At 37.7% G+C, this 27,218-nt stretch overlaps 1 protein-coding gene across 1 annotated transcript in view; it reads left to right on the forward strand.

Moving 5' to 3' along the window:
* The window catches only part of NMU (neuromedin U), a 165,153-nt gene extending 155,253 nt beyond the window's left edge, over positions 1-9,900 (forward strand). Inside the window, exons 9-12 of the mRNA XM_081813159.1 lie at positions 1,552-1,626; positions 5,310-5,357; positions 6,403-6,442; positions 9,754-9,900. Coding sequence (XP_081669285.1) covers positions 1,552-1,626; positions 5,310-5,357; positions 6,403-6,438 — 159 coding nt within the window. The 3' untranslated portion in view covers positions 6,439-6,442; positions 9,754-9,900. The remainder of the gene's footprint in view (positions 1-1,551; positions 1,627-5,309; positions 5,358-6,402; positions 6,443-9,753) is intronic.
* Positions 9,901-27,218: the final 17,318 nt, after the last annotated feature.

Consider the following 27,218-nt stretch of genomic DNA (forward strand, 5'->3'; position numbering starts at 1 on the left):
TTTTAAATCTGTTTTTGCAGTTTAATAGAGCTAGGTCAGAATTCATGCTTTTTCCTTTAAAAGTTTATATGTGGATAAATAAGTGGAATTCAATATTTATTATACATTTAATTTATTTTATATCTTAATAACTACATGTACATTAAGTTTATTCATTCATTCAACAGTTATTTACTGGGTACCTATTATGTGCCAAGCACAAGTCTAGGTACTAGAAATACAGCAGTAAATGAAATAGAAAATTAAAAAAGAAATCCCTCCTGTTATGAAATTTACGTTCTAGATGCAAAAAAAAAGCACAAATGATTAAGTAAAACATATTGGTTTAGATATCAATTAGTACAAGGAAAAAACAGATTTAACCAAAGTCATTTTAAGAATTATCTTAAAAGAAAGATGATTGCCAAAAATGTCATTAAATATAACTAGAAATATCCACTTCTATTCTTCAGCTCTCCTTATTTGTAATTAGGCTTTTAATGTGAGAATTTACTAAGATTAGCCAGATACCAGTAACATGAATTCAGTTCACTCCTAAATTGTGTGGTTTTAGTGGTAGTTTTTCTTTTTATATGCATGGATTTTTAAAAGGCTATTCTGGTGTTTCAATCGGGAATGCTTAGTAATTATTCAACTATAATATTCCTTCTATGCTTGTGACTCACTCCCATGGACCAATTTAGGGAATGAGGAGCATAGTGTATTTTAAATATACGTGTACCTATGAAAAGGTAACTGTAATATAAACTCAGTTTTAAATGTTTGTCATATTGAATATTCTTATGTATGAGGAGTTGAATGTTAGGATGAATTGGTTAACAAATAACCATCATATAGGACTTAAAGTAATCCATTTGATAAATTTGAATTTAATATTTGTGAGAAGGTTCAATTCAAGCCATGCCTTTAAAATGAAACTATCAGGTATCCACACGTCTCAAATGTACTTTCATTTTCTTCTGCTCGACATCTTTACATTTTGAGAAAATGTATCTTAGTCACATTTTTCACTATCAATGACACATTTGTCACTTTTTGTGTCCCCTGTTGTCTTGTTCCATATGTTCAGTTTTAAATACAATATATATTTTGTGAAGGAGATTCCCAGATGTGTGTACCGGATAATCTTCCAGACAAACATTTTCATAGCAGAAAACTGATTCTCACAGAGTTGGTTTCATCTGTCCAAACCATTTTGCCTAAGTCTGGAAGCAGACAGCCTTTTGCCTCTCAGAGATGCAGGTGGTTGATTTACTTGCTGGCAGCTGATGATGGGGCTGAGGCCCTAAGGAAAGTGTTTCTTCAGCATAATGACAAGGATCCTAGCATAGAGCTACCACATTTTTTTCAATCTCTTGGCTTATTCTCCATGTTCTTTGAAGTGCTTTCAAAGGGCTACATTACGTAACATCTTTCTTGTTCTTTTTTGTCTGGAGCAAGTAGAGTGGGTAAAACCAAAACCAAAACCAAACAAATAGGAAACTGTCTTTATGCCCAATGCTGAGATGATTTTGTGCTCATCACGTGTGTGTGTGTGTTCGTGTCTCTCAGTCGTCTGTCATGCATCCGTTACTGCAGCTTGTTCCTCAACTGCATGAGAGAAGAATGAAGAGATTCAGACTGGACGTATGTAACACAAACTGCATGCTTGCTTTGCCACTCTTTGTGGGGCCGTTAATTCCCAGTTGTGGTGATGTAGAAGACACTCTTTTTCAGGATAAGCCTGACATAAACACCCTAAAGAAGAGCATCTCTTTGCAGAAGTGTTTTCACTCAGGAAGAAAAGAGAATCTCGTTCCCCCTCCCCATATTACGTCCCCTCAGATCCAAGCTGAGGGCAATGAGGGAAGCTGGGGTTACATTCCCTTCCAAGGGCCGTGACCCTCCCAGTGAGGAAACCTATTCTTGGCTTAAGGAAAGGACACAGCAACGTGCCTAGTCCTTAGGTAGGAACAGGAGAAAAGATGAAGGACAATTTACCGCCCCTCGGTGAACAGGTTGGCTGTTGGCTAGGATGGTAAGCTTTCTATGTTAGGAAGATGTTAGGAAGAGTAAGGCTTGTGAAGTAAATAGATCAGAAACTAAACTCAGGCATTTTGGGTTTTTCACAATTAAACAGAAATATGGCCCAAATCCAGTATCTGTTTAAGAGGAATACAACTGGGTTTTAACAGGTTTTTAACTAGAGATTGTGGAGTTTTTATTGTCATTTAAAAAGAATTTTTAACTCTTTCATTGATGAAAGTTTCTAGGTATTATTTTTAAGTAATGCCTTACATTGTTGTAATGCATTATAGTTTTAAGTCTTACATTACCTCAGTTTATTCTTTTGGCAGCTCTGTTAGTACTTATACAAGTATTGTTATCCCCAGGGGCACCTGGGTGGCTCAGCAGGTTAAGCGTCTGCCTTCAGCTCCGGTCATGATCCAAGGGTCCCGGGTTAGGGTTAGTCGAGCCCCGCATTGGGCTCCCTGCTCAGTGGGAAGCCTGCTTCTCCCTCTGCCTGCTGCTCCCCCTGCTTGTGCTCACTCTCTCTCTTTGTGTCAAATAAATAAATAAAATCTTCAAACAAACAAACAAGTATTGTTATCCTCAGTTTGCTAAAAGGGAAACAACTCAGAATAAAGGTGTTTCCCAAGACCATGCTAGTAAGTGAGGTTAGAGATTACAGCAGTTTTCTGACTTCTAGTCTAGGCAAATACTTTTTTCACTATGCTGTCTTTTTATTGTCTAATCTAGGATACTTCTATTATTTCTTTAAAAGATTTTAAGTGATCTCTACACACAATGGGGCTTACAACCCCGAAATCAAGAGTGGCACACTCCACCGACTGAGCCAGCCAGGCTTCTCTTATTTTATTGTTAGATTTTCCCTTAATTTAAGTACCATGTTAATTTTATTCTTAAAATACTACCAATGGTCTTCAAGTACTTTTAAAAAATGCATACAGTTTAGGCAAATAAATTCCTCAAAATTTATTTTTATGGTCACTATTTCCTTACTAAATTCTTCACATTCTTAAACTAAGCTTCCATCAAGGAAGACAAAATCTGCTGCCAACTTGAATAAGAAATGTAAGAGGAATTGTAATAGCCTCTTAAAATTTTAGGATTTTCAGTATGAAAAAATGAATAAAATTCGTTGTCAACAAACATCCTAGAAGTAATATATGCTTTTTGGAATTAACTTTTACTTTCCGAAGATTTTGCTTGACTGATGAAAAGTGTAAGATTTCAATTTAAAGATCCAGTTTCTTAAAACACACCAACAAATTATTAGTTTACTATATCACTCCAGTGTCATTGTTTACTAGAGCTAAACACTCAGTATTGTGGCCTGTTTGGGTCTTTGAATGTTCTACTTTGAGTGAGACTATATTTCCAGAAAACTAGCTGAATATATAACCTCTGACTTAGCAGTCTATCCTGTTGGACAAACAACTCCTAAAAGTATTTTGCAACAAGCCAAGTTTCATAGGAACCGATGAAGGAAAAGAATGTAAGACACAAATAGAAAAAAATTACAGTAGAGTGTTAGCTTTGCTGGGCCTAAGTCACCTAATTTTAAAACAGATTTTTGATAGTGAAATGTTTTGTGTTCTTAAAGAAAATGAGTTTTCAGATCTTAGTGCATTCAGACACTTTTCTTAAACATTCTTTGTTAGACATCCTCACTTCCATCCCACAGCTTTTTTATTTCTACTTCCCAAATTCTTTCTCCAATAAGAAGACTAAAAAGACCTGTATGTTTGGGCTTGAAAGTTTTAAAATTGGACACTATTTCAGTTACATTTTTCCCTGCCTTTTTTTCCTGTTTAAAATAACATATATAACTTTTCTTATATAAGCATATAAATATATAGTTTCTAAGTGTACATTTTAAAATTTTATGTAATTTGGGGAGTGTATAGTCAGGATGAGAATTAGGTACAAAATATTGAGAATTTAAGATATATTACTTGTAAAGCAAGGATTTTGAAGTTTTTTTTTTAAGTTTATTTATTTAGGTAATCTCTACACCTAATGTGGGGCTCGAACTCATGACCCTGAGATCAAGTCACATGCTGTTCCAACTGAGCCAACCAGGCACCCCAAATTAATACAGAATTTCAGAATTTTATAGATGTCAGAGCCATTTCTTAGAATTTAAAAATTTTATTATACTTACATTATGGAATAATTTCAAAAGGCTTTGATGACAAATTTCATAATGATTGCCATCCTGATTTTTTTTTTTAAGATGTATTTATTTATTTATTTATTTGACAGAGAGAGACACAGTGAGAGAGGAAACACAAGCAGGGGGAGTGGGAGAGGCAGAAGCAGGCTTCCCACTGAGCAGGGAGCCCGATGCGGGGCTGGATCCCAGGACCCTGGGATCATGACCCGAGCCAAAGGCAGACGCTTAATGACTGAGCCACCCAGGCGCCCCACCAACCTGATACTTCTATAAGAAGTAGTTGTTGAAAATAGGAAACTATAAGAACCGATTTTGTGGAAACCATAAAACGTTAAATCTTTCCATTGTTTAAAATGAAATGTTTTAAGAAAAGAACCACTTCAAAATATACCCATTATGAGAAATTGGTTTGTTCTTATTTGGTATATTTTTCATTATCATTTCTGTGAATATGGAAAATATTGGGAAAATCTACTCAAATCTCCCTGAATATAGTTTACCAAAGTTGTCCCTCAATTTCAATTTCAATTCCTATAGAAATATAGGAAGTGTTTTAGATGTGTTTTAGCTCTGGCATGATTCTATTTTATATTTTTCCCTGTTCATGTGGTAGCACATACAATATGTATCTTAAGGAAACTATTTCATTGTAACAAAATGCTGAGAGGAGATTTTAAATAAGCTAATTATCTATGAACTGTCATTTCTCATTCTACTTATTGCTGAATAGACATACAACTGACAAACTTCCTAGAAGCTGTTATGTTGATAAGGAAATTATTTTATTATTTTATTTAAAAAAATTTTTTTAAGTTAACTCTACCCCCAACATGGGGCTCGAACTCATGACCCTGAGATCAAGAGTTGCATGCTCTACCGGCTGAGTCAGCCAGCTGCCCCTAGGAAATTATTTTAAAATACAACATTCTGGTGATATTGCTAGGTGAAAATTCCTCAGGTATACATTCAAAGATTCCTTATTGATAGGAATTATATACTCAAGTCCTTGATTCCCTCCTTTTAAACTATGGTAGATGAAAGTAACTTGGAGTTTCACTAAGAATTCAATAACAATTTGCACTTATTTTTACTGTTAGTTGATGTGTAATGCCCTCATTTTCTCTTCCAGGAAGAATTCCAAGGTCCTATCCAAATTCGAAGACAGTTTTTGTTCAGGGTATGCAAATACCGTATTTAAAAAAAAAATCACTCAACATTAAAATTGAAAAAATACACTGTGCATTTATTTACATTAAGTTTTTAAGTTTGTGTATAGATATTTGAAATCAGGTGTTCTAGTCTGAGATTCACTTCTTCCCCCACTGTATTGTTTTAATATTATGGTATCTCTGATCTTTTCTTTAATCCACTCATGTTTGTAAATACCCCAAGTGACATTCACCTATTAAACAGTTTAGTTCTATAAAATTTCATGTGTAGGAAATAAGTGTCTTAAAGATGCATTACTCCTTAAGTTCCAAAGAATCATTTACTAAATATTTGATTCAGGAGACTGGAAGAGTTATGACTATTTTCATAAGTTTTTAAAAGTAAAAGAATCAACTATACTAGAGGCTGTAAGTAGACAAAACTTTGTAATTGCATTTAGTATTTTGTTTGTCCAAATTGTGTACAAAATATGAGTTTCTTTCTAAGGAGCTTTACTTTCTAAAATGTTTGTATCCTTACTATATTACCAGAGATTTTTTATTCATTCATTTAGCAAGTTTTTTGAATTTCTAGTGGGTGCTAGGCAATGTTGCAAAGACTAGAAGCATACAGATAGATAGGATTCCATTCTTATGCTCTAAGAGTTTACAGTCTAATAGAGAAAATTGATAAATAAACAAATACAAAATACTATGTTAAATGCACCTTCATTCCAGGGGCTGAGGTTTCTAAAAGAAACGTATTTAACCCAGGCCAGAGAGTGGAGGAGTACAGAGAAGGCTTTAAGGGCCGAATTTGAAGAATCAACAGGAATTAGCCAGTGAAATAGTTAACTAAGGAATTTCAACTTTATTGTTAGGCTAAGAAGAGCCATATGGTAAGATTTGCATTTTGGAAACGAATTCTAACAACAAATTGGAGAATGGATGGAAGGAAGAACAAAACTAGATAAAAGAAGAAATAATAACACCCATCAAAATCATTAGGTTGCTTTGTATGAAAGTTAACTTCACTCCTTACACTGATTTATTTCTTATTTCTTATTTTTCTAGCCACGCAATGGAAGAAGTTCAGAAGGTTACATTTAAAATGGTATGCACTTCCCAATTCAACCCAGTTTGGAAATTTCTGTCATTTTCAGATATTCACAAATTAAACTATGCTCAGTATATTTCTATTACTTGATTGCATGTGTACATTAATATTCTATATACATACTACTGTTATAGGGGCAATGGGGGCTTTATATGATGGAAAATGTCAGTATTTTAGGGCCAGATTTGCTTTGTCCATGTTCCTCGGACTATGCCACAATAGTCCTCACTGGTTTTGTAGACATTGACCTTATCATCATTTATTGTGCAAGTAATATGTCAGGGATTGTGTTCTTACTGTGGTAATCAGTGTCCACAATAATGGGCCAAAACTTACAGATTGAATGCATTTCTGCCTTCCAAGTGACCTGTATTCAAAGATTCTTTATAAAAGCTGTGATTTACCACTTCTAGAGAACTAAGAAAATGTGGAAGGCATAAGAACATGACTTCTACTTTAGGACTCACAGAGTTTCCACATCAAGTCTGGAGATAGAGTAGATATATGGGTGGCCCTACATATTTAATAAATATGTTAATCCCAATATCTTATTAGCCTGTGAATTTTGAAATTAAACCCAAATGCAGATTGATAAATTTATACCACACAAATAAAAGAATATTCTATTAACTTCATGTAATCTTAAATGCAGATTCTATGCTTAACATATTTTTGCAAATATTTTTTTCATATCACTATCTCAACCTTTAAACACATAGTTAGCTTAAGAATGTTAAAATTCTTAGTATTTTCTCATAGAAACAAAAATTAAAATGCACTATTTCTAACTAATGAAGGTAATACCAAAAATTATACAATATCCAGAAAATAAAGAGATAATAAAAACATTGCATGTTAAAACTTATGGGACTCTGCCAAAGCCATATTCAGTAGAAAATTCAAGGCTTTAAATGCTATCAAGCAAGAAAGATGAGTGAATTAAGGGGATGTAGTTCAAAAAGTTAAAAAAGAACAAGGTGAACCTCAGGACAGCAAAAGGAAGAAAATTATAAAATGAAAAATGGAATTAATACATTATAAAATAGTAAAATAGAAGAACTGGTAAAGCAAAATCCAATTATTTGCAAAAAATAAAATAAAATAAACTAACCTAATTAGCCTACCTTGATCAAGAAAAAAGAGAAACCATAAATATACAAACATATAAATGAAAGTAAGGAAATTAAAACAGATATAGAAGAAATGGAAATCATAAAACAGTACTTTGCAAATCTCTGTGCCTATCAGTTTGAAAACCTGAATAAAATGGAAGATTGTCTAGTAAAGTAGGTACTTCCAAAATTGATGTCAGAAGAAAGAAAAAAAAAAAACCCTCTGAACAGACTAATGACCATGGAAAAAAATTGAAAACATTATCTAGGAACTCCCCCCTTAAAAGTAGTAGACCAATAGATTTTGAATTTTTATAGCTCAGAAACAGAAGAAAATCTCAAAATATTTTTTATGCAGCCAGCAATACTAATACCAAAACCTTATAAAAGTAGTATAAAAAAGGAAACTGTAAGTAATCCTATTTATAAATATCAATGCAAAAATGTTAAAGAAATATTAGTAAATTGTATTCAGCAGTATATTTTTAAAATCATGTAACTCCATAGAAATGAAGTTTGTTCGGGCGCCTGGGTGGCTCAGTTGGTTAAGTGACTGCCTTCGGCTCAGGTCATGATCCTGGAGTTCCTGGATTGAGTCCCGCATCAGGCTCCCTGCTCCGCAGGGAGTCTGCTTCTCCCTCTCCCACTCCCCATTTGTGTTCCCTCTCTCGCTGTGTCTTTCTCTGTCAAATAAATAAATAAAATCTTTAAAAAAAAAAAAAGAAATGAAGTTTGTTCTAACAACTCAGGATGGTTAAACATTAGGAGATCTATTAAAATATTTTCACTATTAGAAGAAAAATTATTTAATCATCTCAAAATTCCACATCAATGTCTGCTGTTTTAAAAGAACATCTTATAGAAAGAGATGAATCTTTATTAACATGATTTATATAATGGTCTCAAAGTCAGTAGCAGTCTTGATAGTAAAACACTTTGGAGAATTTCTGTTGTCAGGAACAAAAACAAAAATAATCTGTCACCTTTTATTTAATGCAGTTCTTATACATTAGCCAACTCAGTTAGATAAGACAGAAATAAAAGAGACAAATATATTGAAAACGTGAAGAAAAAATTTAATGTGTTCATGGGACATAATTAGGAACTTAAATTTTCAGACTATATTTGGCATTAATTCCTGTTTCAGCAAAGGCCTGTTCACATCAGAAATAGGAGCAAATATATTCTTAATTATTTATTTATTTATTTATTTATTTATTTATTTTAAAATTCTTTCCCTTTTTTTAAGGCACTAAGAACAAAAGGATAATGGAAAAGAAGCTATCTTTTATAATATTACAAAGTGGAGACATTTATAAAATGTGAAACCAAAAAATAGTTTAATACTAAATGGAAAAAATGTCTGTGCTCATAACACCAAACCAAGTGGTAGAGTGCTCACAAACGTGAAATGGAATTTAATCCGCGATTTGGTTAATTGAGTAAAAACTTCTCTTTGAGGAAAATAGCTTTATTTGGATTTTTTTCAAGATTAGGGCTTACACGGACTAGCTCACTTAAGATTTCATTTTATTTTGTCAGTAGCGGAACAGTTCAATAATCATTTTTTCTTTGTTTTTCTCATCTGATTATCTGAGGTCTTGCTCTGTCCTGAGGATTTATACTTACTTAGAAAATGGTTAGACATAAAATAGGATGATTTAATTGCACAAAAGGAAACAAATACGTGAGGAGTAACTGCAACTTTTGAAATACTTTATTCATAAATCTTTTTTTTTTTTTGAGAGAGAGAGATAATGATAGAAAGAGAGCATGAGAGCGGGGAGAGTCAGAGGGAGAAGCAGACTCCCCGCCGGGCAGGGAGCCCGATGCAGGGCTCGATCCCGGGACTCCAGGATCACGACCTGAGCCCAAGGCAGTCGCTTAAACAACTGAGCCACACAGGCGCCCTTTATTCATAAATCTTATTGGCATCAATGAACTTTAGGAAACCACTTTCTGTAGTTAAATACTGTAAAATTTTGGAAAATACAGACATATAGAATAAGTGTTCTATCAGAGAGAGATTAATAGCTAAAAATATACAGACTGAAGAATAGCTGAGAAGTCTCTCTCATGTCAATTTTATCATACATGAAGAAATTTTTATAGAAACGTCTGTATACTAACATTACATACACACCTTCACATACTCACTTATACTTGACTCTAAATTTAATTTTTCTTTTTATACAGGATAACCAACTATTTTCCACAGAAGCGGCACCAGGGAATGCAAAATGTTAACATTTTTTTTTCTTCTCAGAAACAATCCTTGTTAAACTTATCATGTTTGAGAATCCCTGTGTTGTAAACATTCTCAATAAAAGTTGGTTGAGATTATGTTTAATTTGTTGACAATTTTTTTTTAAAGGTTTTATTTATTTGACAGAGAGAGAGACACAGCGAGAGAGGGAACACAAGCAGGGGGAATGGGAGAGGGAGAAGCAGGCTTCCCGCCGAGCAGGGAGCCTGATGTGGGGCTCGATCCCAAGACCCCGGGATCATGACCCGAGCCGAAGGCAAATGCTTAATGACTGAGCCACCCAGGCGCCCCAATTTGTTGACAATTTTAAAAGCATCTTAAAATATTTTTTTCTTATGTAATAAAGCTCTAAATAATGATGTTCCTTAGATCCATGCAACTTTTGACAGTACAGTTGACCCTTGAACAACACAGGTTTGAACTGCAAGATCTACCTATACATGGACTTTTTTCAAAAAATACAGTACAGTACAGTAAATGTATTTCCTCTTATTTTTAAAAATAATTTATTTATTTTGAGAGAGAGAGAGAGAGTGTGCACACAAGTGGGGGGGGAAGGGGGAGGGAGAGAGAGTATCTCAAGCAGACTCCCTGCTGAGCGGGGAGCCCAACTTGGGGCTCAATCCCACAACCCTGAGATCATGACCTAAGCCGAAATCAAGAGTCAAAGGAACACTCAACTGACGGAGCCACCCAGGTGCCCCTATTTCCTCTTACTATTTTGTTAATAACATTTTCTTTTCTCTAGCTTACTTTATTGTAAGAATACAGCATATAATATATATACAAAATATGTGCTCATTGACTATGTTATTCGTGAGGTTTCTGGTCAACAGTAGGCTATTAGCAGTTAAGTCTGGGAGATTTTGACTGAGCAGGGGTCCTCCTAACCCCTGTGTGGTTCAGGGTCAACTGTACTGACACACATGCTCTTTTTTTATTTTTATTAAAGGCACTCAGAAGAGAGTTGAGTTTTAATGAGCTATTTTAGTTCATCCTATTTGGATTTCATCAGTGACAAAATCACCAGCTCTTATAAATCCCATAGAGTCCAGTAGCTAACTATCTTAGAATGTGACTACCAACTAAAACTACACTAGTTGGAGAATTTGGCCATTATCCATCAAAATAGTCCAGTAAGCAAGTTCTGATTTATCTACCGAGAGATGTCTGATTGCTACAAAAATACCAGGGTTTAGCTTTTTCTACCACCTAATAGTGTTCAATTTATCTTTAAAAAAAGTCACTTTACCCTGCAATATCTGAAAGGCAACCAGTCTTGTCCATTGCCAGAAAGAAAATCTCACTAGTAGAGGATCATGAACACACTTGGAAAACTTTTGACATCAAAATCAGTGTTTATTGGACACAGAATTAACCTCAGATGGATGCTGAGATTATCCCTGGATTTTTCCCTTCTGACTCCCCTCTTGGATAACCTCCTCCACCACCAAGCAGGCTGGCTGATTAGGGGAGGTTGGCTCTAGAGTGGGTAGGATTGTCTTAACTTCTTCAGGGTAGAGACCCTCACAAAGCTTTATCTTCCAATGCCGACCAATAATTACAGCTTAAGGGGCGCCTGGGTGGCTCAGTCGTTAAGTGTCTGCCTTCCGCTCAGGTCATGATCCCCGGGTCCTGGGATCGAGTCCCACATCGGGATCCCTGCTCGGCGGGAAGCCTGCTTCTCCCTCTCCCACTCTCCCTGCTTGTGTTCCCTCTCTCGCTGTCTCTCTCTGTCAAATAAATAAATAAAATCTTTAAAAAATAAAAAAATAATTACAGCTTGAATTATGCCTTTTACTAACAAAGTCCCTGAATTTCACTTCTTGTCAACCCATGCAAAGAATGTAAGGAAGAAGACAAAAAATTTTAAAAATGAATTGCTTTGAAAGATGGGGACTTGAGAGGCTTGAGGGCCTCCTGCTCTAAAGCCACAAATATATAGGGCAACATTAGTTAGTGCTACACACAGTGGTAATTCAACTAGCGTGGATTTTGGATTGTCAAAATAAAAGGGAATCAAATATTAATTTAAGCAGTTCCCAGGGCCTCTTAGAAATACAGAGAGACTTAAGTCATTTACATTTTTCAGGGCTCCCAGGATATTTAAAAAAAAAAAAAAAAGGCAGAAAAAATACCAAAACATGGTTACAAAAATTGTGGGATGCTTTAAAATATTTTATATTTAACAAATTAATATTTTATATACAAACACAACAAAATATATAGACTCCCAGGAGTACAGGATTTGTATTAAATATTAACTGGGCACTACACATGAAGTGGTCCAATACTGAACCCAAGTTTAAAATTGTGTCACTAAAAACGTTTTTTTCTTCTTTTCCAAATCCTATCAGTAGACCTCTGTGACCATGTATATAACCTTATTTGGTGATAACATCAAATGTTTTCCTCCCATTCCTGGCAGCTCCCAGCAAACATACTTTACTTAACCTAACCGCCAAGGAACCCGACTGTCTAGGTTTCCTACCTAAAGCCAGAGTTCCTGTCTTCTAAGACAGTGAGTGGGTTTTTAATATGGGGGTGGAAAGCCATTGAGCATCTGATGAAAGTTCTGGTCCTAAACCCCCAATTCCTACGCCCTCCCCCAACCAACAAATGTACACATACAACAAAATTATGTACAATTGGGGGCTGTGGGCTAGGGATCCCTTAAAATCCATCCAAATATAGGCTATGGGCTCCAGGTTAGGAAGCCCTCCTCTGGAGGGTTCTCTCCCCAGGATTTTGTTATTTCTCCATGAAGATAGGACTCTGGGGTTGAAGGGTGCCAGAGGCTCTGAAACAACTCTGAAACAACTTGATTCGGTGGTGGTGGAAGGAAGGGTGGGAAGAATACGAGCACCAGTACTAGACTGCAGACAGGTGAGGCACCGCTTAGGCTATCTGGCCCGGACCTGGTGCATCTGTACCCACAGCAACCCCGCCAGGCTGCGCCTCCACGTTGCCTGGCAACAAAGCTGCACCCGCTGGCGCGCATGCGTAGGAGGCCCTTGCTCTCCCCTCCCCCTCCCCTTGGGCGGTGGTAACCGCTAGACCTGGCTGGCTTCCAGCTTGAAGGAGACTTCGGTGTGAGTCAGGAGTCCTTCACCAGGGGCAGGACGACGCTGGCACGCGAGGGGCGAAGGGGAACGCCATGCAGGTGGGCACCCAGGGGAGTCCCCGTCTGGGCCTACAGTGAGCACCAAGGTGGGGGGCGGCCCACAATGGGTGGCTTCTAACATTTGTTCTGGTACGAGCTAAATTTTGCGTGCGTCTTTGTCGAGGTTTGAGGGGAGTCCGGATTGACTCCAGGAGAACACCATTTTTAAACATTCAAGACTTCGGTTTGTCACTGGGGGGAAGCATTCAGAGTTTTTGAGGATTGTGTTTCACACCTGTGTCCTTGGAGCTGGACTGCTGCACTATTTCTGACTCGAGAAATAGACCAGCAACTTTAGCCCAAGTGTAATTCAATTTAAATATTCTGCTCCCTTACCTTAAAAAAAAAAAGATCAGAACGGAAACCCAGTAGTTGCATTGTCTTGAGAGAGACCAACTGTCCTGGAGTTCTCCTACCTGACTGCAAAAGCTCTGTTAGGCTTCCATTTATTCCTTAGGAGGAGGCTCCTCTGTCTAAAGCTTCCTTATTAACCAGAAAAGCCTGTGCCTTTGTTTCTTCTTTTGTCAGAGTAAAATTCTCTTTCTGACTTTCAGAAACAGCTTCTCCTCACCTGCTCCCCCAAATTAAAACCACTGTGATTTTTCTTGTTTTACATATTTATTTTTATTTGCATATACTGTATAATTTACTAGAATATTTTGAACATAAATTACATATAATTTTTAATGGATAGTCCTTTTGTGTTAATAATAGATTCCTAGCAAGTACATTTTATCCAGTCTGTGAAAACGTTGCAAATTTGTCTGGATTTATACCTGCTCTTCAAGAAATAGGCCAACATATAATTGAGAGTGAAGTTAACAGCACGTTAACCTTTGTTCATTTATTCATTGATTTATTCAACAGCCAGTTATTCAGTGTTTATGTTTAGTTATGGACTTATCCTAAAAGAGTTTACTATGAGGGAATATAAGGGAGACAGATGTTAACTATTTGTAGTATGATAAAAGCCATAATAGTTTTAAATAGATTGTGGTACCTATTTTTTTTTTTTTAAGATTTTATTTGTTTATTTGAGAGAGAGAGGGAGAGAGCACAAGCAGGGGGAGCAGCAGAGGCAGAGGGAGAAGCAGGCTCCCCGCTGAGCAGAGAGCCCGATGCAAGGCTCCATCCCAGGATTCTGGGATCGTGACCTGAGCCAAAGGCAGACGCTTTAACCGACCGAGCCACCCAGGCGCCCTGGTACTTATTTCTATCTGATAAAATTTCATAGATAATTTCTAAAAGTGAAGGAAAAAATAGACTATAGAGCCTTTACTGTTAAATTCCATTGCAATGAACTCCTAGATCAGTTAAGGAAGAGCCGAGAAGGTATAAAACCATAAGAATGTGGCATCAAGAATATCAAGAAAGACCATTTTAACAAGAAAGGAATGGCAAAGTCTCTCCAGTTCTGCTTAAGAGATCAAATACAACGAATATCCATTGACATGAACAACATGGAGCTTGTAGGTGACATTAGCTAGAGCACTTTTGAAAGTATTGGGAGCAAACTTTGGAGTGGGTCGAAGAGTTAATGGGAGGTGGAAGTGGTTACAGCTTATGTAGACAATTGTTTCAAGAAGTTTAACCATGAAGGAGAAAACAGAAGATGGTAGGGGATGTCAAGTGCAGAGGGAGTTTTTTAAAAAGGTAGTGCTGGAATTTTTGATGCTAGTGAGCTACTCCTGCTGCATACAAGTAAAAATGCTGGCTAACATGTAAAACATAATTTCTTTAAAAGCATCAAAGGGATGACATGATAGTAAGAAACTATGAGACCAAAACTGAAGGGAAATTGGAAAATGAGGTAAATGGATTTCCACAGTTCCAAAGCCACTTTTACACTGAAGGCATTAGCAGTCTGTGTTTTGATCCTGGGTATAGTCACAGGGTGAGAAGGAATCAGAGGGTTATGGTCCACCAAAGGATGGTAGACTAATAGGAGTAGGAACAAGAGATAAACTCATGTCTACGGGAACTCAGGGAAGGTTGTCTTGATGCTTAGTGGAACAGGGGAGAAAAAGAAAAGGAATAATACCTGTCCCCAAGAAATTGTGGCCCAAGGCAACTCTCACATAGATTACAACCTAAGGCATATTGTCTGGGTGGTCTAGCAAGCCTCAAATTATGAATTTGATATATATATATATATTTTAGTTATATACTTAGTGCCTATAAATGCCTGGAAGAAATAAAAAATCCTCTGTGTAGGAGCTATCTTTATCTTAGGCCTCAAAGAATTCCCTCAGGTAAGTTCTCAGAAATCAATCAAAAGTAATCAAGCACACAAAGGAAACAGGTCACCATGAACATGAACCAACAGAAGACTTTTGTTCAGGTTATAAAACAATTATGTTTCTTAGTTTAAAAAAGTAAAAGACTAGATTGAAATTACCTGCAGGGAGTAGTGAGCTTAAAAATTCGGTGAAGACATATCTTTACACGACAATGAATAATCAAAAAAAAATTAAGAAAGCAATTCCCTATATATTTGCATCAAAAAGAATAAAATACTTAGGAATAGGGACATCTGGGTGGCTCAGTCTGTTAAGCGTCTGCCTTTGGTTTAGGTCATGATCCCAAGATTCTGGGATCAACTCCCACACTGGGCTCCTTGCTTAGCTGGAGCCTGCTTCTCCCTCTCCCTCTGCTGCTCCCCCTGTTTGTGTACTCTCTCTCTCTCTCTGACAAATAAATAAATAAATAAATAAATAAATCTTTAAAAAAATAAAATACTTAGGAATAAATGTAACCAAGAAGGCAAAAGACTTGTACACTGAAAACTACAAAACACTGCTAAAAAAATAAATAAATAAAAATTAAAAAACAAACAAACAAAAAAAACACTGCTAAAAGAAATTAAAGAAGACATAAATAAGTAGAAAACAACCCATTTTCATAGATTGGAAGATTTAAATTGTTAATGTGTCAATACTTCCCCAAACAGTCTACAGGTTCATTGTAATCCCTACCAAAATCCCAATGACATTTTTTGTCGAAACCCATCTTAAAATTCATATGAAATCTTAGGAGACCTGGAATAGCTGAAACAGTCTTTTAAACGGTGAACAAAGTTGGAGGACCCAATTTCTGATTTCAAAATATACTGCAAAGCAGCAGTAATCGAAACCATGTGGTACTGACAGAAGACAGACATATAGACCAATGGAATAAATTAGCCCAGACAGAAACCCTCACTGGTCAAATGATTTGCAACAATGCTAAGATCATTCAAGTGAAAGGACAGTCTTTTGACAAATGGTGCTGGGAAAACTGGATATCCACATGCAAAACGAATGAAGTTGGGCTTCTAACTCACATTATAAACAAGAGTTAACTGAAAAAGGATCAAAGACCTAGATGTAAGAACTAAAACTACAGAACACTTAGAAGAAAACATAGGGGGAAATCGCCATGAAATTGGATTGGCAATGATTTCTTGGATTGACACCAAAAAAACAGGCCAAACAAAGAAAAAATAGATAAATTGGACTTCATAAAATTTTTTTTTTAAGATTTTTTTTTTTTAAGATTTTATTTATTTATTTGAGACAGAGAGAATGAGAGAGACAGAGAGCACATGAGAGGGGGAAGGGTCAGAGGGAGAAGCAGGCTCCCTGCCGAGCAGGGAGCCCGATGCGGGACTCGATCCCGGGACTCCAGGATCATGACCCGAGCCGAAGGCAGTCGCTTAACCAACTGAGCCACCCAGGCACCCTGGACTTCATAAAAATTTAAAACTTTTATGCATCAGAGGACATTGCTCTAATCAATTGAGCAAAATACAAACCACAGAATGGAGAAAATATTTGTAAATTATATATTTGATAAAATATTAATATCCAGAATATATAAAAAACTCTTAAAATTCAATATCAAAAGGACAAGGCAATTAAAAATAATCATATGAAAGGATGCTCCACATCTATGTCATCAAGGAAATGTAAATTAAAATAAGAGACCACTACACACCTATTAGAATGGCCAAAATCTGGAGCACTGACAACACTAAATGCTGGCAAAGATGTGGAGCAACAGGGACTCTCATTTATGGCTGGTGGGAATGCAAAGTGATATAGCCTTTGGAAGACAGTTTCTTATAAAATTATACATACTCTTACCATTCAGTCCAGCAATCACATTCCTTGGTGTTTACCCAAAAGAGCTGAAAAGTTATGTCCACACAAAAACCTGCACTTGGGTGTTAATAACAGCTTTATTCATCATTGCCAAAACTTGGAAGCAAACCAAGATGTCCTTCAGTAGGTGAATGGATAAACAAATGTGGTATATCCAGAAAATAGAACATTATTTAGTGCTTAGAAGGAAATGAGTTATCAAGCCATGAAAAGACATAGAGGAACCTTAAATGCATATTACTAAGTGAAAGAAGCCTATCTGAGAAGGCCACAAACTGTATGAACCCAACTATACACCATTTTGGAAAACTATGGAGACTTTCAAAAGGTCACTGGTTGAAAGTGGGGAAGGGATGAGTAGGCAGAGCACAGAGGATTTTTAGTGCAGGGAAAATACACTGTATGATACCATAATGATGAATACATGTCATCATGCATTTTCCCAAACTCATAGAATATACACCCAAAGGGAACCATAATATACACTATAGATTTCAGGTGATTCTGATGTGCTGATGTAACAAACATGTCATTTCAGTGGAGGATGTTGGTAATGGTGGAGGCTGTGCATGTGTGGGGCAGAAGGTATATTGGAAATCACTGTATCTTCCATTCAGTTTTGCTGTGAACCTAAAACTGCTTAAAAAATAAAGTCTTAATAAAAAAAATAGTTGCTGTTTTATTTTGGCTTTTTAAAAAATGTTGAAACAACATTTTATTTATTTACTTATTTATTAAAGATTTTATTTATTTGAGAGAATGAGAGCAAGAGAGAGAGCATAAGCAGGGGGGGGGAGCAACAGAGGGAGAGGGACAAGCAGACTTCCTGCTAAGCAGGGAGCCTGACTTGGGGCTTGATCCCAGGACCCTGGGATCACGACCCAAGCCAAAGGCAGATGCCCAACCAACTGAACCAGCCAGGTGCCCCTTATTTTGGCTTTAAATGAAGAATTTGCTTTAAACAAAGGTAACAGGGGCGCCTGGGTGTCTCAGTCATTGGGCGTCTGCCTTCAGCTCAGGTCATGATCCCAGGGTCCTGGGATCGAGCCCTGCATTGGGCTCCCTGCTTGGCAGGAGGCCTGCTTCTCCCTCTCCCACTCCCCCTACTTGTGTTCTCTCTCTCGCTGTGTCTCTCTCTGTCAAATAAATAAAATCTTTGAAAAAAATAAATAAAGGTAAGACTCTGGTGGAGGATGTTGATAATGGGAGAGTTTATGCATATGTGGGGGACAAGGGTAATATATGGGAAATCTCTGTACCTTCCTCTCAATTTTGTTGTAAACCTAAAACTGCTCTTAAACAATTGTCTTCATAAAAAAAATTAAATAAAAGATTTTTAAAAATGGGCAAAGAATTTGAATATATATCTCTTCAAAGAAGATACACAAATGGCCAATAAGCACATAAGAAGCTGCTCAATATCATTAATTGTTAGAGAACTATAAATCAAAATCACAAGGGCACCTAGTTAGCTCAGTCGGTAGAACCTGTGACTCTTGATCTTGGGGTTGTGAGTTCAAGCCCCACATTGGGTGTAGAGCTTATGTAAAAAAAAATACATAAAAAATTTTAAAAATAAAAATAAATAGGGGCACCTGGGTGGCATAGTAAGTTAAGCATCCGAATCTTGGTTTCAGCTCTGGTCATGATCTCAGAGTCATGAGATTAAGCCCCATATCAAGCTTCATGCTCAGGACAGAGTCTGCCTGGGATTTTCTCTCCCTCTCTCTCTGCCCCTCCTGCTTGTGCTCTCTCTCTCTCTCTCTCTAAAATAAATAAATAAATCTTTGAAAAAAATAAAAATAAATAAATCAAAATCACAATGAGAGACCACACTCATAGGATAACAATTACCAAAACAGAAATGACAAATGTTGGTTGATGAGGATGTGGAGAAATTGAAACCCTTGTGCATTGCTGGTGGAAATGTAAAATAGTGCAACTGCTGTGGAAAACATTACGGTAGTTCCTCAAAAAGTTATGCATAGAATTATCATATGATCCAGCAACTCCACTCCTAGGTATATAGTCAGAAGATTTGAAAGCAGGGACGCAAACATATTTGTACATCAATATTTATAGCAGCATTATTCACATTAGCCAAAAGGTGGAAACAACCCAAATGTCCCATCAGTGAATGAAGGGATAAACTGTGGTGTATACTTAAAATGGAGTATTATTCAGCCTTACAAGGGAAGGGAATTCTGATACTTGTTCCACATGGGTGATCTTTGAAAACATGCCAAGTGAAATACACCAGTCACAAGAGGATAGATATTGTACAATTCCACTCATATGAGGTAGCTAGAACAGTCAAATTCATAGAGACAGAAAGTAAAATAGTGGTTACCAAGGCTAAGGGTACAGCTCAAGAGTGGGGAGTTATTGTTTAATAGGTACAGAATTTCAGTTTGGGATGATGAAACATTCTGGAGATGAATAATGGTGATGGTTGTACCAGTGTGAAGGTACTTAATGCCACTGAACTGTACCCTTAAAAAATGGTTAAGGTAGTAAATTTTATATTATTTACATTTACCACAGTAAAAATTTTTGGTAAAGAGCTAAATGAAACTTCTTGAAATGAAAATGTGCAATAAAAAAAATATCGGTGGATAGGTTTATCAGGTCAGTATAGAAATATGGAAAGATACAAAAATTAATAAATTAGGAAAAATCTAGCATTCCAAGTTTGATTTCAGTTGTAGAGGTGAATTTTCCAGAATTTTTAAAAGATACCATTCTACAATTTCTAAAAGCCCAGTGAATCCACACAGGATAAATGAAAGAAATACGTGAAGGGAAGGAAAAATTCTTCTCTACCCTCAAGGTCTTCCAGCTGGACTAAATTAAATTTACATGAGATATAGTAACAAGAGAAAAAAAACTAAAGTTTTATTATGTGCACATGGAAACCCAATGATGATATTGAGATTTAAAGAAATGACGAAAGCCGACAGTTCTTATACTTTTTAGATAGACACAATAAATCTGTGAGGAATTGACAAAACTTTGGGAGCTTCAGTTAGTAAGAAATTCTAAACAGAGTTTGAGCTGTGGTAGTAAATTAGTAAACAGGAGCAAGGGTTTATTAATACAGGCTTCTGGGCTCTAAATTTTCTATCTCTGGTGGTAAGGATGTCTCTTTACCTGCTGGTGGAGGGAGGGTACTTTTCACATGGAAGATTTATTTCCTGCTTTCAGGAGGCCAGAAGAGGGTCTGAGTGTTCTTCTTGCATAAGGCTGTCTCTTAAGTAACTTTAAAATAACCAGTGTGCCAAAGTGGCCCATCTTGAGGCAGCCTGCCCTTGGGCCCTACATACGCAACTAAATACATCATGCAAAACTGCAGAGAACTACAAAGAAAATCTCAAATGCAGGCAGGCAAAGAAAAGACATTATCTTCAAAAGTATAAGAGATTGACAACTGATTTCTCAACAGTGGATCTAAAAAGTAGCGAACAATGTGTTGAAAGAAAAAAAAACTATACTCAGAAAAATTATTTTTTAGGCTTCCAGGTTTGTTGGATTCTATTCTATCATTTTTTATTGAAGTATAATAAGTATACAGTGTTATATTAGCTTCTGGTGTACAATATAATTCCACAGTTCTATACATTTTTTCAGTGCTCATCAAGATAAGTGTACTCTCAATCCCCTTTAACTATTTCACCCAAACCCTCACCCCACACCCCTCTGGCAACCACCAGTTTGTTATCTGTATTTAAGAGTCTGGGTTTTTTTCTTTGTCTCTTTTTTCTTTGTTCATTTGTTTTGTTTCTTAAATTCCACATATGAATGAAATAATAGGGTATTTGTCTCTCTGATTGACTTATTTCACTTAGTATTATAGCCTCTAGGTCCATCCGTGTTGTTGCAAATGGCAAGATCTCATTCTTTTTTATGGCTGGGCAAAGAAAAATTATTATTATTATTTTTTTAAAGATTTTATTTATTTATTCATTAGAGACAGAGAGAGGCAGAGGGAGAAGCAGGCTCCCAAGGAGCAGGGAGCCTGATGCGGGGCTCGATCCCAGGACCCTGAGATCATGACCTGAGCCGAAGGCAGACGCTTAACCATCTGAGCCACCCAGGCGCCCCAAAGAAAAATTATTTTTATGAAGAGAGCAAAATAAAAACATGCTTTAGGTATTTGAGAGAATAATGCCCGAGCAAGTCCTGACTAAGGGGAATTCTCAAGGTTGTACTTCAGGCTGAAAGAGTATTTCCAGATGGATGGTCTGAGATTCAACAAGGAATGAAGAAAAAAGTGGTAAATAATGTGAGTAAACCTGAGGAAATGTTGGCTAAATACAATAGCAATATTAATAATGATAATGTATTGTTAAGAAAAAATATGGAAATAAAATGAGTTACATAAGAGTAATTATGGCCCCTCCCCCAAAATTCATGTTGAAATATGATCCCCAACGTGATGGCATTTGGAGGTGGAGTCTTTGGGAGGTAAACAGGTCATGAGGGTGGGGCCCTCATGAATGGGATTACTGCCCGCATAAGAAGAGGCCAGAGAGCTAGCTTGTGGTCTTTCAGCCATGAAATGCTGCAAAGAGAAGGCAGACATCTGCAACCCAGAAGAGGGCTTTCAGCAGGACCCAACTGTGCTAGCATCCTGATCTCAGATTTACAGCCTTTAGAACTGTGAGAAATAAATTTCTGTTGTTTATTAGCCACCCAGTGAACAGTAATTTGGTACAGCAGCCTGAATTAAGACACCAACATATAAGTTGGAAAAGGGGTAAATGGAGTTGATGTATTATAAACATAAAACAGAAAGGACCAACAGAGAAGCACAAAATAAAATGGTAGATCTAAACCTAATAGATTTGTATTTACCTAGAATGTAAATGGACTCTTTGCTCTAGTTATTTTAGATTGGATTAAAAACAAAAAACCCTAACTATATGCTATTTATGAGATATGTCTAAAACATGTAGATACAGTTGAACATAAATGGATGGATAAGCCACAAAAGGGAAAAGGAAGTTCTGCCTTTGAGTTATAAGTAACTGTGAGCTTTAAGGAACCCTCACTATCCACAAAAAAAACTCACCACAAATACAGTCTGCAAAAATACTTGTATGTAAATGGAGGGTTGTTGGAGGGGAGGTGGTTGGGGGGATGGGATAACAGGGTGATGGGCATTAAGGAGGGCATGTGATGTAATGAGCACTGGGTGTTTTATGCAACTGATGTTTAACTGAACTCTACATCTGAAACTAATGATATACGATATGTTGGCTAATTGAATTAAAAAAAAAAACAACCCACAAAACTTGTATGTAGTCTTGCTGATCTCATAGAGGTCTCTGGGAGCTTCTCCACTCCGAACAGACAAATGAAGGTTGAGTCCTGAGTGGAAGGTAAAGAGACTATGTTGTGGGTGGGAATATCCAGGATCCAGGCTAAGGCGTCACCAGGGTCAGATCAACAGAAGCAGGATTCAGGGCTGGAACAGCAAAAAGCTGAAGCGGTGGAGAGAACTTGGAGACATGCAGGCAGCAAGAAAGGGTTCCCTGAGGCCTGAAGACCAAAGCCACACATTGACCTTTGGAACAATGGAAGTTAAGGGTGAAACTTTCTCTATAATCAAAAGTCCTCTAGGGATACATAAGAGATTTAGTGACTGAGAAACAGTACTCCTGGTTGACAACAGGGCAAACTCTTTTTGAAGGAAATTTGCAGTTTAGACAGAAAACACCCACATTTTAAAAGAAGTATGATCTCACATTTTAAAAGAAATATGATCTCAAAATAATCACACAAGAAGACTACTATGAATGTTAAACAAAGGGAAGAAACAACAGATCTAGATTCCTAAGGATTGCATAACTTGCAATTGCCCAATACAAAATCCCTGTCATGAAGTGTTCAAAGAAATAGAAAATGAGATTACAAAGATGAGTTTATATAGGAAACTATTAAGAATGAACAAACAGCCCAAGTATCCATCAATAGATGAATGGATAAAGAAGATGTGATACATGCACCTGCGCGAGCATGCACGCATGCACACACACACAGGAATATTACTCAGCCATAAAGAATGAAATCATGCCATTTGCAACAACATGGATGGATCTAGAATATAGTGCTAAGTGAAATAAGTCAGAGAAAGATAAATATATGATTTCACTCATATGTGGAAGTTAGAAGCAAAGAAAAAAAGACAAATTAAAAAAACGGACTTTAAACTATAGAGAACAAATTGGTGGTCAGTGGGAAGTGAAGGGAAGGTCAGTGGGAAGATGAGTGAAATAGGTGATGGGGATTAAGAATATACTTATCATGGGGCGCCTGGGTGACTCAGTCAGTTAAGCATCTGCCTTCAGCTCGGGTCAGATCCTAGGGTCCTGGGATTGAGTCCCACATCGGGCTCCTTGCTCAGCCTCCTTCTCCCTCTCCTGCTCTCCCTACTTGTGCTCTCTCTCTCTGTCAAATAAATAAATAAAATCTTTTTCAAAAAAAGAGTATACTTATCATGATGAGCAGTATAAGTAATATATAGAATTGTTGAATCACTATATTGTATACCTGAAATTAATATAACACTATATATTAACTATACTGGAATTAAAATTTTAAGTGAATGAATGAACAAAAATACAAGTGAAATACTTTTATTAAAATACCAAAAAAAAAAAAAAAGAATGAACAGATAAAGGAATGGAAAGGAACTTCTAGAAATAGAAACTATAATCATTGCAGTAAAAAGTTGAATGGACCGCTAATTTCTTTGCTGAATACTAAAATTTCTAAATTTTGCTATTATGAATACTGCTGTGGTAAATAGGGGAAGAGGAATATTGTTTTACATCTCTGATTATTTTTTTAATTAAGATTTCTAGAAGTTAAAAAAAAAAACTGAGACAAAAGCCCCTGAATGGATAGGCATATTAGTTATCTATTACAGTGTAACTAAATAGCCCAAAATCTAGCAGCTTAATACAACAAATATTTATTATCTCAAAGTTTCTGGGGGTCAGAAGTTTGTGAGTTGCCTAGCCAGGTGGCTCTGGCTTGAAATATCTAATGAGAGTACATCATTAAGATATCAGCTGGGGTTGCAGGATCTGCTTCCAACTTGGCTCACTCACATGACTGTTGGCAGGAGGCCTCAGTTTCTCACCATTTGGACTTTTCAATAGGGCTGTTTTATGGAATGAATTGTGTCTCCCTGAAATTCATATGTTGAGACCCTAACCTCAAATGTGACTATATTTGGAAATAGGATGCTTAAGGAGGTAATAAAGGGAGGGCGCCTGGGTGGCTCAGTTGGTTAAACGACTGCCTTCAGCTGGGGTCATGATCCCAGGGTTCTGGAATCGAGCCCTGCATTGGGCTTCCTGCTCAGTGGGGAGCCTGCTTCTCCCTCTCCCTCTGCTGCTCCCCCACTTGTGCTCTCTCACTCTCTCTCTGTCAAATAAATAAATAAAATCTTAAAAAAATAAAATCCTTAAAAAAAAAAGGAGGTAATTAAGGTTAAATGAAGTCATAAAGGTAGGTTCCCAATCCAAAAGGTCTGGTGTCCTTATAAGATGAGTAAGGAACACCAGAGCATTCTCTCCCCCTCCCCAATTTCCCAATCTTTCTCTGTGCACAGAGGAAAAGTTCATGTGAGAATACAGCAAGAAGGTGGCCGTCTGCAAGCCAGGTTTCTCACTAGAAACTAACCCTTCCTGGTACCTTGATCTGGGACCTGCAGTCTCCAGAACTATGAGAAAATAAAATTCTATTTAAGCCACGCAGTCTTATATTCTGTTGTGGTAGCACAAGCAGACTTAGTTGGCTTGAGCATCTTTACAACGTGGCAACTGGTTTTCCCCAGAGCAAGGGATGAAAGAGATTGAGAAAAAAAAAAAACAGCAGCAGTGCCTTTTATGAGTTAGTCTCAGAAATCACGTGGTATTACTTCCATCATGTTTTCAGTTTATTAGAATTGAGACACTGGGTCCAGCCTACTCAATGGGAGGGGGATGAAACTTAACTTCTCCAAAGAGGAGAGTGAATTTCTGGATTATTTTAAAACTATCACAATAGGTTAAAAAGATCACATACAGTTGGGTACCTGAGGGCGTTCCACAATCATTGACACAGGGAGATAGAAAATCACCATCTTAATAGATTTAGTTGTTGGAGGGCAAAGTTCTGGGCTACTAGAGTGGTGAGAGAATTGTGGGGAAGTCTCAGAAAGGAAAGTAATGTAGAAAGGATCCTTAAATTCTATGTATAAAATCCACCCAGCTCTTTGTCAGCTAAACTCCATATGTATGTAGGAGACTCTAAGGAGGCTATAAAAAGTAGCCACTGGAAGGTGAAAGAACTGAACAGATCTGAGGTTCCAGCTGCTGATTATTTCAGTTGAAATAGTTTGGTATTTGAGCCCAGACAAGTTAACTGCCTGAAAGTATAAAAATCAACACACTTATGAGGAACAACACAACAGAATCATGAATCTCTATCATCCTCAATGTCTAGTATACAATAACATTAGACAAGCAAAAGGAAGAGAACATGAAAATACGATCTATATTCAAAAGCAAAGCAATCAATAGAAACTGATCCTGAGGGGCGCCTGGGTGGCTCAGTCCTTAAGCGTCTGCCTTCGACTCAGGTCATGATCCCAGGGTCCTGGGATCGAGCCCCGCATTGGGCTCCCCGCTCCACGGGAAGCCTGCTTCTCCCTCTCCTATTCCCCCTGCTTGTGTTCCCTCTCTAGCTGTCTCGCTCTCTGTCAAATAAATAAATAAAATCTTTAAAAAAAAAAAGAAAGAAAGAAACTGATCCTGAGATTGTCCAGATATTGGGGTTAACAAAGAATTTAAAACAACTATTGTAAATATCATTAAGGAATTAAAGAAAAATGAATTAACAGATGGAGAACCTTAGCAGAGAAATAGGGTAATAAAATACTCAAGTGGGATTCTAGAACTGAGAAGATTAACAAGTGAAATAAAAAATTCACTGAAGGGAGGGGGTAAAGATGGCGGAGGAGTAGGGGACCCTATTTCAACTGGTCCCCGGAATTGAGCTGGATATCTACCAGACCACTCTGAGCACCCACGAAACCAGCCTGAGATGTAAGAAGATCTGGATCTCTACAAACAGAATATCGCAGGTGGTTGGTTTTGAGGTACGAAGCGGAGAGCCGTGATTCTGCGGGCAGATATCGGAGAATAAACGGCAGCGGGAGGGTGCCTGGATGTGGGGATCCTGCACCGCTGGTGAGTGACAGCCTTGCACACTGCGGATGGGCACAGACTCGCAGACTGGTAGCGTCGGTAAAGGACTTTAGGGCAGCCCCCGGGGTGGAGGACCAGACCAGCGGGGTCGCACGCACGTGAACTGCAGCCTCCAAGACGGAAACCCGGTGTGCCGGGGTCCCGCTGGTGAACTGCAACCTCCGGGGTGGAAACCCCTAGCGGCAGAGTCGCGCGCATGTGAACTGCAGTCCCCAGGACAGGACCCCAAGCGGCGGAGTCGCATGCGCACGCGCGCGAACTAGGAGCGGCTGGTGGTTTTAGAAGCACAAAGGGCAGAGACGTGCCCCGACCTGGAGGCAGGACTAGGAGTGCTGCGGAGGGGCTCACAACCCGGGATGCTGCAGTTTATAGCAGCACAGACAGAAACGGAGATGGTGTGGCCTGGAGGGCTCACTGAAGAACAGACTGCGGTCTCTCTGCTCTGAGACAGAGGGTTGGAAACGGTCTCTTCTGCTCTGACTCGCGGAAGAGACGTGGAAAGCCGCCAGGGAGAGGCGCCAGAGAACAAAAGCCCCAAAAACTGATCCCCACTGAGCCCATCCCCTGCCACATGGGCGCAGGGCAACTCTGCCCAAACAGGGTTGCCTGAGTAACAGCATGGCAGGCCCTGCCCCCAGAAGACAGGCTGGGAAAACAAGAGGCCAGCAACCCTAAGGTCCCAAGAAAACAGGTGCATCTTGCTTGGGTTCTGGTCAATAATTTGGACTCTATACATTCCCTCAAACACCCATCAACAGAATGACTAGGAGGAGGAGCCCCCAAAACAGAAAAGACTCAGAGATTATGACTTATGCTGCAGATTTACAAAT

This window comes from Leptonychotes weddellii, chromosome 2 (assembly GCF_054177405.1).
Source record: "Leptonychotes weddellii isolate Sample4059 chromosome 2, ASM5417740v2, whole genome shotgun sequence".
Lineage (NCBI taxonomy): Eukaryota > Metazoa > Chordata > Mammalia > Carnivora > Phocidae > Leptonychotes > Leptonychotes weddellii.